Source organism: Leiobunum rupestre, chromosome 10 (genome assembly GCF_980474605.1).
Source record: "Leiobunum rupestre chromosome 10, qqLeiRupe1.1.hap1, whole genome shotgun sequence".
Classification (NCBI taxonomy): Eukaryota; Metazoa; Arthropoda; class Arachnida; order Opiliones; family Sclerosomatidae; genus Leiobunum; species Leiobunum rupestre.
In genome coordinates, this window is record NC_143393.1 from 25,267,213 (window position 1) to 25,287,550 (window position 20,338).

A 20,338-nucleotide genomic window follows, 5' to 3' on the forward strand; every position below is an offset into this window, starting at 1 on the left:
CAAATCTTTGGTAGCGATTTGGATAATCTAAATTTTACGGACGAAATTGAAAAGGGTAATTCAGTAATATCAAGAATCCATACCTCTACTTGGAATGCTTATCGCGGCAGTTTTTCGTCTCGATGTGGCTGACGGTTTTTTGACGTCACTATGTTTACTGAACAAACAACAACGTGAGAAGGGAGCGCGCGCGGAGGGGATTTTTTCTCTCGTAGGCGGGGCCAAAGCCGTCAGAGTGATCTGACCATACGCGATAAGTAGAGGTATGGATAAGGGGTAATATTGAAAAACCCCGAGATTTTCTTCGCTATGATATCGATCTCCGTATTTTACCATTACAAATAGTGTCATTAGAATACCCCCCGGAAACCGCAAGATGCATCCGATCTTTGCATCTTATTTCATTGATTGCGCAAAGATAAATTTCACGCACCTATAATAGGCATGAGATCAAAAATAAATAAAGAACCTCGTGTATATGTAGGGAAAGTAGTTCATACAGAGCGTAGGGCCGATTTGATTTCGGTCGGCGGCGGCGTTTGGCGAATACACCCGGCGGCGGCTCGAAGGGGAATAAAAAATTCCATAATGTTTTTGAAAGAAAAAATTAAGTTACACAGAAAAACTCAAAAAATTTCAGCGGCATCGGCAGCGCGCCGAAAAGTAAGCGAATCGGCGGCCCAAGGCTTTAGGTTCGTAATCACTTAACTCTCAAACATTTGTGCAAATACTTATAGTTCTAATGGTCTATCTTACTCGTAACGTAAGTTTATATATTTCTGGTAATATGGTGGTGGTGGCAAGCCCCTCAGGCCAAGCGAGCCCACAGCTCCCTACACATCGGGTGTAGGCCTAGTATTTATTTTTTTCAATTTGCGTTAGTATTGGGCGGGATTCGAACCCGAGCCCTCCTGCACGAAAGGTGAGCGTTCTACCAACTTGTTAAATTGTAAACTGACGTTGAAAATTAAAAAATATGGTTAAGCCTTGCGCGAAAACTTCCAAAATCTAACAGCTGACTACTAAAGGAAAACACGTCACGAACTCGCGCATGCGCGACTACAAAAAGAGACATCCTCAGACCAGATTGCGCTCCCCCAGTAAATGAGAGAAAACCGGCAGGTTTTGTAAAACGGGTCGACCTCTCCTTCTGTACATTCTCCTAGGATGAATAAAGAAGCTTCGCTTCCGGGATATGTCACTCGTACTTTCCCAACGCTCGCCCGTTTGCTCGTTAAAACTTAAAAGGCACCGAAGCGAGAAAAAAAAGGTGGGACAAATTTACTGCGCATGCGCCGCGAATACGGAATGTGACCTTTGGCTATGACGTAATCAAAATCGCAAGTGTTTTCTTAGACGTATAAGTATTATTTTTGTTTACCATTTGTTTGGCCCGTTTTGACGGCCGCGTATTACGAAGAGTGACATATCCAGGAAGTGAAGCTTCTTTATTAATGGGTGTCACATTAAACGGGACATACTAATTTTCGCAAGCAAACTCTTTTTGCAAACTTTGCGCAAGTTTTGACATTTTCAGAAATTGCTAAATACTGATTTGCGCAAGATTTTGGCAAAAATTTATCAAATATTGATAATTTCAATTATATTTACCTCAGATATCATAGTTTGCAAAAATATACTATTTTGCGCAGGGTTTTGCAAACTTTTCATCGATATTGATATTTTCAATTCTAAAAACCACAGATATCATAGTTTGAAAACAGAATTGAAAATATCAATATCGATGAAAAAACCTTACGCAAAATAGTATATTTTTGCAAACTATGATATCCGAGGTAAATAGAATTGAAATTATCAATATCTGATAAAATTTTGCAAAAATCTTGCGCAAATTAGTATCTGATTTGCAAACAATTGGCTATTTTTGAAAATATCAAAGCTTGTGTAAAGTTTGCAAAAAGAGTTTGCATGCGAAAATTAGTATCGGCCCTTTAAACAGATTTTAGCTTATTACTATATTTAACAATATAAAGAAACCTGATCCATTTATCTTAAGCCATTAAAAATAATCGCAATAAGGGTTTTTTCTTTATAATCGTAATTAATTCCAGCCCGTCGTGGCCTTTGGAAATCCCAACCAATCGAACGAGTGGCTTTGTCGAATCGTTTTCAATGTCAACGTCCCTCCCTTCCAATTGGCGTAGCTTTGAATATCGCGTCAACTCCGCGATGGCAACGTTATTTTGCTCCATTGTCGAGTGTTCCTTGGGTTTTGAAGCTGGGTTGCGTCTCTTTGATGAGAATGGGGATAATTTGGGGTTCCAGGGGTAATTTTTAATGGCTGGGGTAATTGCCCAAGTACTGGTTGAACAGCTGTTTAGGATGTACGGGATAAGTTACAGGTAGTGTTGGTCGAGCCGGGTAAAGTAACAAACAAAGTCATCAAGCGACTTTTAAAGCCGGGTTACACCGCGTAGGAGGGTGGTGGCAAGCCCTTCATGCCACGCGAGCCAACAGCTCCCTACACTCACTATTATCGTTAACCTCAAAAGGTTTTTATGGAAAGGGGGAAACCGAAGACCTCGAGGAAAAACCCCTTTAACCAGCAGGAAGAGAGGTTGAAAAGGATTTCCGAGATTAAATTTGACTACCGGACAGGATAAATTTAGAATCTTCAATTTCCGTAAGACTTTAAAACTATATAAAAATGATTTTAAGATTTAGGATAAGTTTTTAATGACACACATTGTATTGAGTTAAAATGTGCAGACATTGTAAATAATAACTAGGCATAAATTGTTACAAGCAATTGTCATCGTTTGATATCTCGATTCCGCTCAGGTTTTACTCAAAAGGGGATTCTAAAAACGTTACATTCGTATAATTAAATAAAAATTTCAAACTAAAATAAACACAAAGTTAAAACGCTAACCATTCTCTTTATAAAGAATTTCTTTGGGCCTTCAGTGTTAATAAAATCCGGCTCTTCTAAGCGGTGAAATCCACTTGAGAAACGCCACGAACAAAGCGAAGATTAGGATGATTCCGTATGCTCCCATTTTATTTCTTCGAAGAAAATAAATGTGGAAAATAGTTTTATAATAGGATTAAGTTACTCGATCAAATAAAGACAAAAACGTTTTACGGTAAAGTCTTGGATTTACTTACGTATTTAGTTAGTTTTAGAACGCTATGGAATCGACGGTCCGGTGTATGGCGAATGTTTTAGCGTTGGCTTGGGACGATTTAGCTGGAAAATAGCGTCGAAAATGCGGTCGCTAGAAGGTCCTATGCCAGCCGAATCCTCCACGTGTTTGTCAATTCGCTAAATCTTCCCACGGTTTTCCAAAACAAATATTTCGACACTCGAATAAAGTTTTGATAAGCGATAGCGCCGTACTATGAATTTAAATCACGTTTGTTTCGTCGTAACGGAAACCCCGCGGTCGATGGCAACAGTGGCTATAAGTTCGGGGTGCTATTTAAGCTGATTGTAGTTTAAATTGATTGGTCTCATTTAAATATTTCGTGGAAGGCTATCTATTAAATTTATAAAATGATTTACAGTTTTAGTATCACGATTCATCGATCTTATATGTCATACTATTCTTTTTTATTGATGTTTACTTCGTATTTGAATTTCGTTTTTATCATTATTCCACAGTCAAAGTTTGAAACTAGATGGCATTAATTCAGTATTATTTTATTTTGGATCGCAATTGTTATTTATCTATAGAGTAGTGCTACATCACGCAACGTCACCCATGCTTTTTCCTATAGAGAAAAAAACGCACCTAAAATGGCGGCCATGGCCAAAGCTACGAGGTGATACTACTCTATAATAGTTTCTGTTCAACTTTGATATAAGCAAGTGCCGGAGTCGAAACATAGGTGGCGCCACTGCACCTACCAAGTGAGGCATTGACTAGGATAAAAGACGAGGCACGTGATCTTATTTTTTACTTTCGGTTTTGGCCAGTCTGTAATACACCTCTCTGTCTGTATTCAATAAAAAGTTTCATTGTGTTCTTAATTATCCACGCTCAGTTTTATCTTCGAATTTCCACATAAAACTAACAGTTTTAAGTACACTATGTGGTAGATATTTTTCTGTAAATTGGTAAACTAACCGTGATACCCTTAGGATTAATACGGATATAAATTTAACATTGAACACTTCTGAAAAACATAAAACCAAACAGTTTTACTAATAAGTAAACAATGACACAAAATAGTTGGAACTTGGATAGTTTACCGCGCTGCTCTGCGGAAATAGAGCTAAAAAGATTCGAGATGTGTTAAATATATCTTGCATATTAAATATTTTAATTAAATTTTTAAATCCCGCTAAAGGAATGATTTCCAAACACACATGCGAGGCACACATGTTAGTTATTTCATAGATATTCCAAACACATTGAGGATTATGTGTACCTAAATGTCCCTAACATCTTGATTGATAACAAATTTGGCGTAAGCAACTGTTACCTTAGAATAGGTTGGAAGCTTATATTTTCGGGTAAATATTTCAAGGAGGTATAATACACGTGATGCTACTTGAGAGCGCAAAGCCACGAGCAGTGGCACGTGCCTAAAGTCGACAATGCTAATATCTAATAGAAGTGACTAAACGTATCAACGGGGCCAAATTCCATTGGCTGGGGATAATGTCATTTAGGAGCAACAAACACAACACCCCACACAAGGAGAACGCAACCCGTTAAAAGTCGTGGATTTTCTTGTGCACGTTTTTCATTGGCTTAACGCTTTAGCGCCTGCTGCCGTCAGAAGGGGAAAATTTGGAAAATGTGTTCCCCACCGCCCGTAAAACGTTCAGCGTAAAGGCTCGTGACGCTCGTCCAAGGAAATTCGTAGACAACCCATCATTAGCGTGTTTAAAGGCTAGCTGCGTTCTCCTTGTGTTTGTTGCTCCTAGAAGTCATCTTGTTTCTTTTACGGGGAACTATGAAAATCGCAAATTGGTTTTATAGACATATAATTTTTTGAGCTTTTGTGATTAGATTAGGTTAGATATAGGTCAAGGTTAGGTTAAATTACGTTACTTTATGATGACTAGGCCTAATTGGTTTAAATCGGTTTTTTTCTTTACATTATACATTATCTGCTATTGGCTTTGACTATGCTAATACATGGCCCAAAAAAATCCATAATTAACTAAAAAGCAATGTAAAATTAAAAAGACAAAAAAATATAATGTTGGTCTATAATTATTTTCATTATCACGTAAATATAAATAGCATGACCAACATATCTTTATCTAATGTTGATTAAGTACTTTAAAATGAATAACCAAAGTAATTTGTTTATTTAAATCTAATGTTTACGATAACATTCCTTTTTGTTTTATTAAGTTAATGTACAAGATGATTTGTTCAATTTTAAATTTAATATTCAAAATATAGTTAATACATCGGGGGGATTGTGCGTACTTAAATGTCCGTGATATCTTGTTCAGTTATCAGGGAAATCGACATAATTGGGATCGTCCTGTCAATGTATTTTTCTCAGTAATGTACCTAATTGGTGAGCTCGCGCTAATATATGATTGTTTCACACCACCAGATGAATTACAGTATTTGAGCAATACCCTCAACAAAAGTAAATATTGAGATAAAGTCTAATAGTGCCTTCAGATTTGACCTTCCACCATGCTTGACATCCTTTTTAAAGAGCTATCGATCACGTGGTCTTTTACACCAATGGAAAAGCACTTTATTAGACCAATTTTCCCGCGAAAAGTAGTGCATTCCGGAGAGTTTTGGGACACAATGTTTCGGTCCTCGCTTTCGACGTCTCGAATCGTCCGCTTCTGTTTCATAAACGCTCGGTTTTGTTTAAACCTCGTTTAAAGATTTTAATTTAATCCATAAACAACGACTCTCAAATAGCTTTATAGGTTATATCCAGTTCGAAAAAATCATCTTCATAATTCTTCAACAATGCTTCAATACTTAACCCTTGGCTAGTCATTTTTTATTAAACCAATTAATATGTTCCTTTTCTGGCTATAAAAAAGAATGTCAACTAATTAAAAACCACGAAAAAAGTAATTTAAATGTCATTCAAAATTCTTACCTTTTTAAGTTTTAAATCCGTTTAATTATTCGTTTTCTTGGAATATACTCCACATGACATAAATTAGTGGCTAGCGCGATATCACGTCATATTAGGCTTACTAAAAGCACTGATTTAAGTTATATGGGTATTTTTTTTAAAATGTCGTATTTTAGGTTCAATCATATATCTACTTTATATACTTTATTTTGAAAAATAATTTATCAAATTATCGCAAGCGAAAGTTTAATATACGCGTATTTTAATGCGAACTATTTTTACCGCGGCGGAGTACATCGATACACGTAATGTTCCTGAAAAGTGGCCAGGGGGATGGCAAAACCAAAGTCAAGAATTTTTTACAAGATGTCGCAGGTCGTGGCGATAGTATTAGACTTTATCTCAATATTTACTTTTGCCCGCAATCAACTCTCACATTAAGACTGGACTTATTCAAATGGCGATTATTTAGTGTTGTTTTACCGTAGAAAAAACAATTATGATTTAACAGCCAAAAATACGAAATGTGGTTTAACCGTTAATTTTAGTATCAACTTTTCGTTAAATAAAAAACAATAGTTTGACCGTTGATTTTACGGCGATATTTTATTTGTTTTCATATACAGTTTTATTACGCTTCAATTATGGTAAAATTTTAGAATGTACCTAACTTTAGATTGTTCTTCAACTTAATTTTTGGCGTACGTTTCCGGAAAGATTAAATCCATCTCCGTCCTCGCAATCATGAACACCTTAATGTCCTGCGCCTTCTCCCGACCCCAGGAGCGGAAGGCAAGGACTCAGGGGCGTAGGAACCAGGGGGGACAGGGGGGGCAATGCCCCCTTAGAATTTTGCTGGGAGGGGAAACTAATGCTTTTGCGCTGTTGAAATCTTCAAAAGGCTCAAATGCTCATTTTAAACGCATATAAAGCTTATAGAACCACAACTGTGTTTAATTTTCAGTCTTTTCCCACCAATTCACACGCACCCGGAGAAGCTACACTCCATTAAAAATTCAAAAGCATTCTTTAGACCCCTTTTCGTTTCTCTTTGCCCCCTCCAACTTCTAGAACGTTCCTACGTCCCTGCAAGGACTAAAGCCCAGTTCACACTATACAATTTATTGGGCCACTTAACTGTATACAACTAATTGTAAGCAAGAAAATTGTATAGTGTGATTCTGTGAACAGAAAAAGTGGGAACAATTGTTACAATTTGTCTGTTCACACTATACAATTTTCTTGCTTACAATTAGTTGGATACAGCTAAGTGGCCCAAATAATTGTATAATGTGAACTAGGCTTTATTCTGGTGTATCTCAGTGGTGGATATTTTACAAGAGAGGACAAACAAATGACGTGGTCTTCATAAGAAGAGGGAATTCTCACTAACTTTCGAAATTCACCTATAAAATTCCAAATTACAAAAATACACAAATTTTTATAGACTTACAGAAACGGTTCAAATGCGCGAAAAAGTAGAATTCCATAATAAAAAGGGACATTTCTACTTTTTCGCGAAATTAAACTGTTTCTGCATTACGAGTCCATAGTTGGTTTTTATTAACCAATTTAAAGCGACTGTCGGCTCTATCATTGCCACCTGTATTATGAAAAGGCTCCTGTTATTAGAGATGGCCATGAATCTCTCAGATTCTTCGAAAAAAACCGACTTTAGTGGAGAACGTGGTACCATCTGTTTATGGCAAATTAAGTTAAATTAAATAGCCAAATGATAACGTCGTCAGAGAGCCTTTGTAGAGTATTATATTTATACAACTTAAATTCCATTTAGTGGGCTTTAAATTAAACTATTTATCCCATGTAAAAAATAGTTTAAAATTACTGTAAATAATGTCATTGACCAACGCGTGGGGTACCTATAATTGTCCCGCCTTCTGGGTCAAAATGTAGCTTTATTAACTTGTTTTGATTACGACGATAGCGATAACTGTTGTAAAAAAGAGCTACTTGACGGAGCTGACACTTGCTTTAATTATAGGCAACATTGCCGTGATAAAAGAAGACCGCCCTGATAAAATCCGTATTGAAAATTAAAACAAGCATATTTTTCCGGATATAATGGGGGCGCAATTTTCGAGCCTGGTCAAGTAGGCTAGCTACGGCTCTGATTGTAACAGAGTTTGATCAGCACCTAGCAGCAAAGAACAAAGAGTAAAATGAAATGATACATTCTAGTATCCGAAGTCACAGGAATAATACTAAATATAACGCCCGGTCCCAGGTAATTAAATAATGAGATTAAAGTAAGTGACAATAAACGTTAAGTTTATTTCGCAAGGATGACATTAAAATTCATTTACAAGTGACATGATAAAATACAAGCGCTAGATTAAAACGTGAATTATTTTGACATGTTTGCCTGCCACTAGAAGAGTTCACTTCCCCCACGGCATTCCAGGAAACGGGAATTGATTTCCACCAGGGTATCCTCCACTGGGGTACCCTCCGTTTGGGTAACCGCCAGAAACGGGGTATCCACCGGGTGCTGGGTACCCGCCCTGGTTAGGGTATCCTGATAAGAAAATAAAGGGTGATTAACTATTAATATCTCTAAATCTGATGGCACAATTTAGAAATATTCGAAACAGTTAATTACCTCCGCCAGGAACGGGGTATCCACCGGGAGCTGGGTATCCGCCTTGGTTAGGGTAACCTATGAGTAAACCAAGTGCGATTTAATATCAACAATTGTAAGTCTGGTGGTAAAATAATAGTGTTAAAAGCTCTTGATTCGCTTGGCAAGAAGGGCTTTCCACCACTATACTAGGTAATTTGGTCAGCCACCTAATTTAAAAAGCGTTAGAAGTCGCTTGATCCCTTGGGCCTAACGCGGTGTCTCGGGTATTAGCCAAGCTAATGGCTGGAATTAATCGAAAGGGTTAATTACCTCCTGAACCTCCGTTGCTGTTTCCAATATGTAAGTTGTGGCTCCCAAAGAAGAATCTGCTTTCTTTCCCCTCTTCATCGGGGTTTCCATGAGCACCCGGGACTAGTGCAGCGTCTTCTGGTACTTGTAAATCTGGTACTGGTTCATTTTGAGGTTGAGAGATGACAAAAGCACTCAAGGCTACAATGATCGCGACAGCAACGATGTTTTTCATCTTCAGTGTGGAGTAGCTGGTTAATTCTGAACTGTTTCGTTGGAGGAACTGGGTCGCTGTGCTAGATAACAAGTTGAGGTATTCTGTTTTTATACCATTTTGACCGCTTATCTATTATTAAAACGGTACTTTGTAACCAGATATTATTTACCACTTATTTCAATTGTAGAAGTAGATTAAGTTTTTTTTTTATATTTGGGTGTTTTCGTAGAGTATGATCAACGTTTGATGTCTTATTGACACCGAAATCCATTTTAATTATTTTTAATTGAATTATAGCGCTGTGAGAAAAGGCTTTTTAAACAACATAAAATATCCAAGACCTTCGAAAATTTACAAAATAGAATATTCAATGTTTGAAAAAAGGTGTACCAACAGGTGAAGTTACGGCGGCCATTTTCAGGTTTACGACCTTGTTTTTCTTGATTATGGACGAAACGAAACGAGATGGGCCATTTTAGTCTTAAAAAAGGTCGTAGGGCATTTAATTTAATATTTTAAAATGTATTTGTTATTAGTGGTGTGCTTATTTTAGTTGAAAATCCAGATATTTTATGTTTTTAAATTAGGACATTCGAAAGTTATTTGTTATAATAAGGAAAATGGTACTATCAATTTAAATGTCTTAATAAGAGCATTGTTTATTATTTATTCCTTTTTCTGAAATGTGAAGATAATGCGTGATTAAACGCAAGAGTTGGATTCCATCTATCGTGATATCAATAATTTATTTAGTTAAACCGATAATTTATTTAGTTTTGCATAATAGGAATGACTTTGTTGAGACGATTCGCGCAATTTAACCCGGCCAACTTATTTAAAGGCACAAAAAGTCGCTAGATGACTTGAGCCTAAGGTGGTGCCTTGGTATTAGCCTAGCAAATTTTATTTTTAAAAATCATGATCGATTTTTTCCTTCGGCACGAGTGAACGATGAGGTGTAAATTGGACCGTGGCATCTAGGAGCAACAAACACAAGGAGAACGCAGTACAAATTTCATTGGACGAGCCTTTACGCTGAACGTTTTACCGGCGGGGGGGGGGGAGGGGGAGACAATATTCGAATTTTCCCCTTCCGATGGCATCAGGCGCTAAAGCGTCTAACCAATGAAAAATGTTCGCAAGATAATGCGTGACTTTTGACGGGTTGCGTTCTCCTTGTGTGGGCAGTGCTGTGTTTGTTGCTCCTAGGTGCCACTGAGAATGCGTCGTTCGCCGTTATTACATAGAAGCGGGAAAGTCCCCCAGGGTTGAGTGGTGCCATCTTTAGCAGAGTCGGAATAATTATCATTCTCGTTATCGGAAATTTTCAGAGTAATTGCGCGGGAGAGGTTTAGTTCCGCACAGAGCCCTCTAGTGTAAAAATATGTCCTAGGTGAAATAAAATACTTCCAAGGTATCGATATCACCGAGTGAGGCGCGTTGCTATTCAGTGTATATTCAGCTTTATTAAAGAATATTATTTAATTTACGAATAACGACGAGGAAAAACAATAAGCGTCTGCTTTAGCCGCTTAATTCCTATCTTGTTGGTTAATGGTTTTATTTCATGAGATAGCAAGCTTTTATCATATCGGTTTAAAAATTTACATTGTTCAAAATAAATAGCAAAAACAAGACCACTTAAGAAACCAATTTAAAAGTTGTACAGAAATAACTATATTGCATTTGAAAGAAAAGGAATAATCAGTTTAAATACTAGTAGCCTTTCAAGTGAAGTAGATTTATATTCATAAATATTTCACTCAGTATATAAAATGCTAAATAGTCCTCGGGAAAAGTATTTTAAATACAATACTAAACAATTTTTGGGAAAAGTATTTAAAATCAAACTTAATTTTGAGTATAAATACAAACTAATTATGATTCTATTGACAATTTTAAATAAAAATACATTCCTCTTTAGGGCAGATTTATTTATTGAAAGTGCAAACACTGAAGGATTTATGCCACAAAGGTTTTAGTACTAATGTCTTTGGTATAAATGGACATTTTAAAATACATTTTGGGTATTTCTTTTCTGATGACACTCTATGCTGGCTTCTATAAAAATTGTTAAAGAAGGCCTGGTATGTGACGATTTGAGTGCTAAATTACAAAACCCTTGAAGTTAATTTAACCCTCAATCATCTTTTTATCATCCAACCAATCCATCCCCCAAAGTCTTTTTACGATAGACATTTCTCTTAAACTTGCACCTAAACTTTTAACGCGTGGGATAAAAATATTTCTATACAATGATCACATGCGAATAAATGCTAAATTTGAAATTAGTAAGCAATGCATTTAAAACTATCTTACTAGAAATGTCGGATTAACCACAATGTTTTTTAATATTAATTATTTTTTCTCTTATTATTAACCTAGGCTATATACTAGTACCTTAAGAAATAGTCACAATAACATGATATTTTTATAACTGGCAAGTGATAAAAAGCTTAAAATTTAAGGATTTAAATAATTTCATATTCTCAATAATAATGCAATTTCTTAATAATGTTTGTTGTTCTGACTTAAAACGCAATACCTGGAAAATCTCGAAAAGAGTTGTCTCAGACTTAACTAAAATTAAAATTTAACGATTTCAATAGAACTAAAATCTAAATATTAAATTTTTACAAGATACCTCCCCTATATTTAATAAGAGGATGGCATCAGATTTACAAATAAATTCACAAAACATGTTATTTAATTCCAAAAACTAAAAATGAAAGTTAGCTCTTTTTTAAATCACTTGTTCGGAATGAATTTTAAAATTGTGACATAACTGCAATCTTTATAACTTTAATTGACAATTAAGTTTATCGGGCTTACCTTTATTATATGTTATTTTTATATAAGAGAATTGTGATATTTATGAGCGAATTAAAAAATAATATCATTTTTCCAGCCAAAAGGGGATAGAAAATTGAAAGGTCCCATTCAATCGATAAAAAGTCTTCCCATTCAACCGAATATTTTAGAATGGGACGAACCAAAAATCGCCGTTGGCCGAATGGGACTGAAGCAAATAAATACCTTAAAATTTTATAAGAATTAAAACAAGCTGAACGGATATGTCTTCAGAATTATTGTACATTATTTTAAATATTTTTACACAAATTGAGAATGCCGTCGATTTCCGTGAAAGATAACTTCGAGGACTCATTTAAGGGTTAAAAATTATGATATTTTAACCTACGTTACGACATGCCAAAAACAGCTTTTACCGTTATCAAATTTATGTTCAAATTAAATTAAACTAATACCTCTCAATTATACTTGAATTCTTAAAACTCATCATGGTCTCAGAGATCCTACACCCGCCGGTTCACTGGCTTTTTCGTAATTGTCTGTTTTGACATACTTTGTCTCTTGCCACTAAGCTTTGTCATCATGTCATGCCATGTTTTCTATCTCTTCTTCCACGTTTTGAGGCCATGATAACTTGGATAAAAAAGCTCTAATCCTACTGCTGCCTGTAAGTAATATAAAGTTACTTTATATTTATATTTTTATTATTAAATGTCCAAGGAACCTAGTGATACGCAACTAGCCACATTTTTATACACTATAGACACTACACTGGGCGTCAGATTTATGACATTTGTACATTCCTCTACATTTGGATCGGACACACCCTACACGAAATCTATACTGTATTTGAGGCGTACTATCAATTATATAACAACCCCGATTCCCATCGTTATATCTTCTTCCACACTATTCAAAAAGAACGCCAGCCCTTAGATGCATTCTTAACTGATCTCCAATTTTAGGACTTGTTACTGCGGTACCAGATCTAGGCTGGTGTTAACAAAGAAGATCTTCGTAAACTACCCTTCCCTTCTCTGAACAGTATTTGACTATGCAGCATGTCATTTCTCTTTACCAGGCCTATGAAGCATCGCGATTTTAATCAAATGATTTTTTTTTAAAAATCGTTGATTTAAATCTGTTCCTATAAAAGATTGTTTAAAAGGTATTAACTTTCCAAAAATGAGAGATTTACTATTGAATTATTATATTTTAGACCTGTTTTGTCATTATATTACACTATAACCTATCTCTACCACGATCCCTTCCCCACCTCATTTTTGGTGTTTTGAAAATAATGGACTCTCGGAGGCTGAGAAATAAGGAATTGTTTTAAACTGGACCTGTGGCCAGTAGAGCCTAGGTAGTTTAATTAAAAAACTGGCCACTGGCCACTTACCATTTTTAACCTTCAAAATCAGGCTTTCATAATTTATGGTCAAATTATCTACTCTTGACAATATGTGCTAGGGTATAGGCTTAATAGGTTAGTTATTATGGGTATTTCAAAATTTTGGAGTGTTAAATAAAGAACTATAAATCTTGAAGGGAAAAACTTTGAATTAATTAAGTTTTCACCAGGGCCACTAACACCCCAGGCATTTAATTTTTAAACTGGCGATTGGCCTGTGATAGTGCCTTATTTCTCACACTGTTTAGTTTTACTTCAAGGTTACTCCTGTGATACAAATATACTTATTTCTTGGAAAAAATATTTTTTGACATGATAAAACTGTCTAAAACTATTGAATATTATTTATACAAAATAATAATTATATCAATAAGCTTATATATTGCTTTTAATAAGTGACAAAAACCTAAAAATTAATAAAAAATAAAAAAATCGATTAAAATCAACAACCCTGATTGGCCACTAGGAGGCCCTTTGCCGCTCCAATACGACTCATTCACTATTAGCACTCTACACTGAAGATGTAGTTGATGATTCTAGTGCTCAGTTGACATACGCTAATAACGACTCACTACCATCGGATTATTCCACGCTACACCATCATCACCATGATCAAGCATATTTACCTGATAACGGCCCTGACGATCATCATTGCCAAGGTGTCCACTTGAGCGCTCCTCGTAGACCCTCACCGAAGGCCCTAACTGCGCATATCTGGCCCCAGACCACCGTGAGTGACTATACACCAGCAGTTGCCCTACAACCTTATATCATGCATGGGCAAAACTCCGGAGGGGGCCTCCGGAGTTCTGGAGGGAATACGAAAAAAACCTCCGATATTGGCTGGAGTTTGGAGGGGAAAATTAATTGCAATAGTTATGAGAATCGAGGGTGGATGAATTATTCGGAGGGCGTTAAAACGTGGGTCGCACTCCAGAAAAACGTTATGCAATATGTCATTAGTCCCTCAATCCTCCGAAGCAAAGGTGAACCCTCCATAGGCTGATCCTCAGCCCTCTGGAGTACCTGTGTAAACTCCGTAGGCAGACCCTCAGCCCTCCGGAGTACCTGTGTACCCTCCGTAGGCAGACCCTCAGCCCTCCAGAGCACCAGTTTAACCCCCCGTAGGCAGACCCTCAGCCCTCCGGAGTACCAGTGTACCCTCCGTTGGCAGACCCTCAGCCCTCCCGAGCACCAGTGTAACCCCTCGTAGGCAGACCCTCAGCCCTCCGGAGCAAAGGTGTGCCCACCGTAATAAGACCCTCAGCCCTCCGGAAAAATAGTGTGCAGACCGCAGTCAAACCATCTGCCCTCTGGAGAAAAGGTGTGCTATCCGTTATCAGATCCTCAGCCCTCCAGAGAAAAGGTGTGCCCTCCTTAATCGGACCCTCAGCCCCTCAGCCCTCCGGTGCATAGGTGTGCCGTCCGTAATAAGATCCCAAACCTCCGAAGCTAGAACCTCACCCCCCCTTTAAAGGGTATATATTTATACAGAATACAGTGGCGAAGCGAGGCACCCGCATACATGGGAACACCTCCGGAGGACTCTGTGGGCCTCATTGAAATTAAAGTTATGCCCTCCGACGTCCCCTCCGGAGTTTTGTCCACGTATGGGCACCCGTAGACCTCCACAACTGGGGTGAGCCTTGAAGTTCAGGGGAGCTATTCATTTCAATTTACTGGAGGGGGATATATTTTTAAAATAATACTTTTCTAGGCACCACCACAGGCCCTAGTCAGCTTGCGACTTTTAATGCCTTATTTACCGGTGGCCGGGTTACAATGCGTAGGAAGGTGGTGGCATTAAGCCCTTCATGCCACGCAAGCTAGCTGACAGTTCCCTACACTAACTATTACCGTTATCCTCGGCGAGTTTTTATGGAATGGGGAAACTGAAGATCTCGGGGAAACCCCTTTTACCAGTGGGGAGATAACTTACAATCTCTACGCAGAAGGAGTGGATTTTCCACCAGTGCCACAAGCTGGGATCAAACCCGGCTCCTCTTGCTGTAAGGAAAGAGTGCTTAACACTCCGCCACCCCACCTATAATACAGGAGGCAACGCTTAGTGAGGGCCCTGGGGGGGGGGGTAATATGTACAATTAGTATTTTTCTACATGAGCTTACTTCTTACAAAGAGAATACCCGAGGTGATAATCACCGATTTGGTTGAGACTAGCTGGGTATGAAGACCTTATTGTAACATGAAATTTCACCAAGTGAAAAGTTGCAATAGGCCTTAGTTTTGCCAAGTCAACCGAAAATGTTTTTTACAACACAATATGTCAATTTTCCCATTGAAAATAACATAAGAATCTGTGCATTTCTAAGGGTCCAAATTTTGATTAAATTGACCAAAATTCATCAAATAACATAAAATTAATTTCATTTGTGAATTTAGATCTAATTTTTTTGGTTTTGAATTTTTCATTTTTATTTTAAATTTTCACAGGCTCAAATTCCCATGTTATTTTTAATGGGAAAATTTACCTACTGTGTTGTCAAAAACATTTTCGGTTGCCATGGCAAAACTAATGCCCATTGCAATTTTCCCTTGGGGAAATTTCATGTTACCATAAGGTCTACATACCCACCTAGCCGTCCATTCCGAAGGCGTAGAGAGGGGTAGGAATTATTAGCAAAAGATAGTACAAGTTTAGTCAGAGTAAATTCATTGCGGATAACCTAACACGTTAGAAAAAAAGGCGATTTGGGCGGATGTGTTTATTTTTAAGGTTGGTTGTTTTGTTTCAGAAACGACACTCGTCTATATTTATTGAGCATAAGCATTATTGAACATACAATCTCAAAAGCGCTTGCAACCTTGTTCGCACTTTATAAAAGTATCGACGCATTTGTGTAGTTCATACATATAAAGCGACAAACGACAATGGCACTGCCACCGCTTTTGTGTAACCTTGACGAAGAATCTCTTTCAGGATTATATACTATAAAATAAACTACTTTCAGTCTATTCCGCTTCCAAAATTAAGTATAATTCCGATTTTCCTTCGAGTTAATTATTTAATTTCAATTTATTTTCAAAAATAAAAACTTCCGTGAAATCATCCGGAAAAATTCGGGCCTAACCATAGAAATCAGAAGGTAGCTAGAACGATTTTTGCAATGGTATACCACGCGCCAATTTGAAACTGGCGGATTAGTTAGAAGCGCCGTCTTTTAACAATATTGTTTATTCAGCTATAGACAGAAAAACATTAAAAATCTTCGATTCCGCCGGGGCCCCTAAAGTTCTTGAGCAGCGCGGGGCTGGGTGCGACTACACCCTTTGCACCTGCCTCACGCATACATGGGAAAACCTCCGGGGGGGGGGGGGGAACGTCGGATGACTGGGGGCATAACATTAATTTCAATGAGTCCCGCAAAGCCCTCCGGAGGTTGTCCCATGTATGGCCTCCCGCTGGCTACGGTTAAGGTTTAGTCTTTTCTCGTAGTGTGACTGTTGCTACTAGCTTCTTGTTCCTTTGGACAGAATGAATACGTATGCTTAGTATTTTTGATCTTTCGCTGTAACACAGCACTCATAAACATTTTGGAAATTGGGAGGGGCGGAAAATTCGTGATCCGTCCCGGGCGACAAAGGGTCTAGGTACGCCACTGTCCGTAAGAAAATAGTTCCCTCCGTTGATCATCCTTCAGCGCAATGTTACCAAAAAAATTACCTCCTTCAAAAGTCCGAAACCAGAATGCCCCCTATATCGATTGCCCTTCGCCCTTGTAATACAATTTTCATTACTGTCCTCTGTGCTTTCGCTCTTCGGATTAACAGCGTCAAACGATGGAAAATAAATGTTGCTTCAGAGAGCGGAGAAACAATGAGAGGAGGGAATACATTTGATCCGGATTATGGAGGGGTAAAAAGCTAGCCTCCGCTCCGGAGGGAGGAGGGTGAATCTGCCGGAGTTGAAATTTTAACTTCGGAAGTAGTGGGGGCGACTGCCAGAGCTGAGATAATCACTCCGGAGGGAGAAGGGGCAACTTCCGGAGTCGAGATAATAACTCCGGAGGAAGGAGGGGATACTGCCGGAGTCGAGACTATCTCTCCGGAGGAAGGAGGGGCAACTGCCAGTGTTGAGATTAGCACTCCGGAGGGAGGACGGTGCAACTGCCAGAGTTGAGATTAGCACTCCGGAGGGAGGAGGGTGCAACTGCCAGATTTGAGATTAGCACTCCGGAGGGAGGAGGGTGCAACTGCCAGAGTTGAGATTAGCACTCCGGAGGGAGGAGGGTGCAACTAGCAGAGTTGAGATTAGCACTCCGGAGGGAGGAGGGTGCAACTACCAGAGTTGAGATTATCACTCCAGAGGGAGGAGGGTGCAACTGCCAGAGTTGAGATTAGCACTCCGGAGGGAGGAGGGTGCAACTGCCAGAGTTGAGATTAGCACTCCGGAGGGAGGAGGGTGCAACTGCCAGAGTTGAGATTAGCACTCCGGAGGGAGGAGGGTGCAACTGCCAGAGTTGAGATTAGCACTCCGGAGGGAGGAGGGTGCAACTGCCAGAGTTGAGATTAGCACTCCGGAGGGAGGAGGGTGCAACTGCCAGAGTTGAGATTAGCACTCCAGAGGGAGGAGGGTGCAACTGCCAGAGTTGAGATTAGCACTCCGGAGGGAGGAGGGTGCAACTGCCAGAGTTGAGATTAGCACTCCGGAGGAAGGAGGGGCAACTGCCAGAGTTGAGATTAGCACTCCGGAGGGAGGAGGGTGCAACTGCCAGAGTTGAGATTAGCACTCCGGAGGGAGGAGGGTGCAACTGCCAGAGTTGAGACTAGCACTCCAGAGGGAGGAGGGTGCAACTGCCAGAGTTGAGATTAGCACTCCGGAGGGAGGAGGGGCCACTGCCGGAGTGAAAAACTTTGCTAAAGAGGGCTGAGGGGTGGAGGGTGAAGGTACCTATTTTGCCCGCGTATGAAGTTTTCACGGGTCCGTCTTCTTCAAGTTTAATCGTTCTGATTTGCACCCCCCCTCGAGCTTCTCCGATGCCCGCACCCCCCCTTAGGCCGCCACTGCGCGAAAGTATACAATGGCCACTGTAGTCCTCCCCCTTAACCCGAGGAAATAACATTAATTATAACTTACTGAGTTTACAGCACACATTGCTGCGATCGGACGACACGACGATACCTTCGCTCGACTTACGCTCTCAATTTCTTTGAAGAAAAACAACGAGAAAAAGCCTCGGAAGAAGCGCTAACCGAGGAATTTACGCGAACGAACCGTCGGAGTGAACTACCGCCGGGAACTAACCCATTCCCATTTCTAATTTTTCCATAAAATTGGGGATGATGGGTTGTTGTCTCAGTTGTTGTCGGAACTTGTTGTGCGCCTAAACCGAGGCATAAACAACTTCATACCATCAGCTCGACTATCGGTGATTTTCCCGCCATACCATCGGTGATTTTCCCGCTCGGGCTATGCGAGTAAACGTCGTCGTCCCCCCCCCCTCTTCAATTTCGCCGGGAGTTCCACCTTCGCCCTTGCCTCAGAGTTCCACTCGTTCCCTCCTATGTTCACTCTGTCTTTCCTAAATCGAATTTGAAAAGTATTTTCCTCTATAATTCCAATATTACTTAGGTATTACACAAAATCATTTGGTAATACATGAGTTTAAAATATTATGCAATAATGCAATGTACTAAATAATACTACATCTTAATAGACAACGTACTACACTTAATACGTGCAATATTACTTGATATTACGTGATATTACACAGTATTACACGGTATTACAAGGTAATGCACCATTTTACACAATAATTCCCCATATTACAATACTACGCTGTATTACAAAGTAATTTGTAGTATTTATTCGTAATACAAATAGAAGTGTACACCTACTACACGAAGTGGTTACCCCCTCGTACGTAACAAGCCACCTTGGTCCGGCCGGGGCTATTTTTTACATCGCTCCAACATCTTGGTTCACCAAATTGAATCATTCTGTTCACACATTTATGTCACGTGTACCAACGAAAGTAGTTTTCCAAGGCTCTTACGACATTTTCGGAATTAATTTTCCTTAGTAATTTTCAAAATTTTCCACGACCATTTTTGTACAATAAATGAAATTTTCACGTAACATCTTGAAAAATATTTCATGTGTATTTATAACATCTTTAAAAAATTTATTGGCTTAATTTTTGGTAGACTTTTCAAATTATCTGACTTTACCCGGCCTTTTTGGAACCATTATCAAATTCCGTGGTTTTTACAGGTTTTACAAGGAACTTGGCCAAACAGCCAGGTCAGTCCTCCAAATATTTGCCAGCTGTACAAATACACTAAAAGACCTATGATCTCGCAATTGTTTCAAGATTTTCAGAAGCTCTAGATCCTTTAGTCAACCTCCTAGCATTTTTATAAGCCGAATCAGGCTTGTAAAAAGATTAATATTTTCATTAAAATATTTTCCTTCTTAAAAATTCAATTTAAAGTAACAAAGTGACGTAATTGCCTCAATTACCGTCATTCGTAATAACATCCACTCCTACATTAAAAAGATCATGGCAACCCTATTTTCAAAGATTTCACAACTAAAGACTAACGACTCGACAGAAAAGACTCATTTTTCTATTTTTTCTATTCACGTGATGATTTTTCTGCGCGAGCTTGAGTGGTAGGTCCATATACGTTGTGAGATAATTTTTTACATGTGGGTCTGTTATTTGAAAATTGCACCTTTAACCATCTATTGACCAGATAACTAAGTTACTCGGATGTTTATTAATGTTAAATGAACTATATTTATAATTTTAAAATTCAGTTCATTGTTCACTGCTAATTATGTGCTCTGTGAACGGTGATGATGGTATATAAGGCATACGTGGGCAAAATAGGTACCTTCACCCTCCACCCCTCAGCCCTCTTTAGCAAAGTTTTTCACTCCGGCAGTGGCCCCTCCTCCCTCCGGAGTGCTAATCTCAACTCTGGCAGTTGCACCCTCCTCCCTCC

General features: G+C 38.7%; 1 protein-coding gene and 1 long non-coding RNA gene across 5 annotated transcripts in view; both read right to left on the reverse strand.

Annotated features, from left to right (window-relative positions):
- Positions 1-2,672: 2,672 nt before the first annotated feature.
- On the reverse strand, positions 2,673-3,420 carry LOC149925188 (uncharacterized). The gene is made up of 3 exons (XR_016477100.1): positions 3,130-3,420; positions 2,894-3,027; positions 2,673-2,822 (listed from the first exon to the last, which is right to left on the reverse strand). It is a non-coding gene; the product is annotated as an uncharacterized LOC149925188 (long non-coding RNA).
- A 4,884-nt stretch (positions 3,421-8,304) lies between these two features.
- Positions 8,305-20,338, reverse strand: part of LOC149925189 (uncharacterized) — a 284,774-nt gene continuing 272,740 nt past the window's right edge. For 3 of the 4 annotated variants that reach the window (XM_090160257.1, XM_090160258.1, XM_090160256.1), the window contains exons 4-5: positions 8,657-8,698; positions 8,305-8,572 (exon numbers count right to left, since the gene is read on the reverse strand). In XM_090160257.1, the coding sequence (XP_090016383.1) occupies positions 8,436-8,572; positions 8,657-8,698 (179 nt within the window). In that variant the 3' untranslated portion in view covers positions 8,305-8,435. Of the gene's footprint in view, positions 8,573-8,656; positions 8,714-8,947; positions 9,241-20,338 lie in introns of those variants that run through there. The other variant, XM_090160259.1, reaches the window with a different exon arrangement.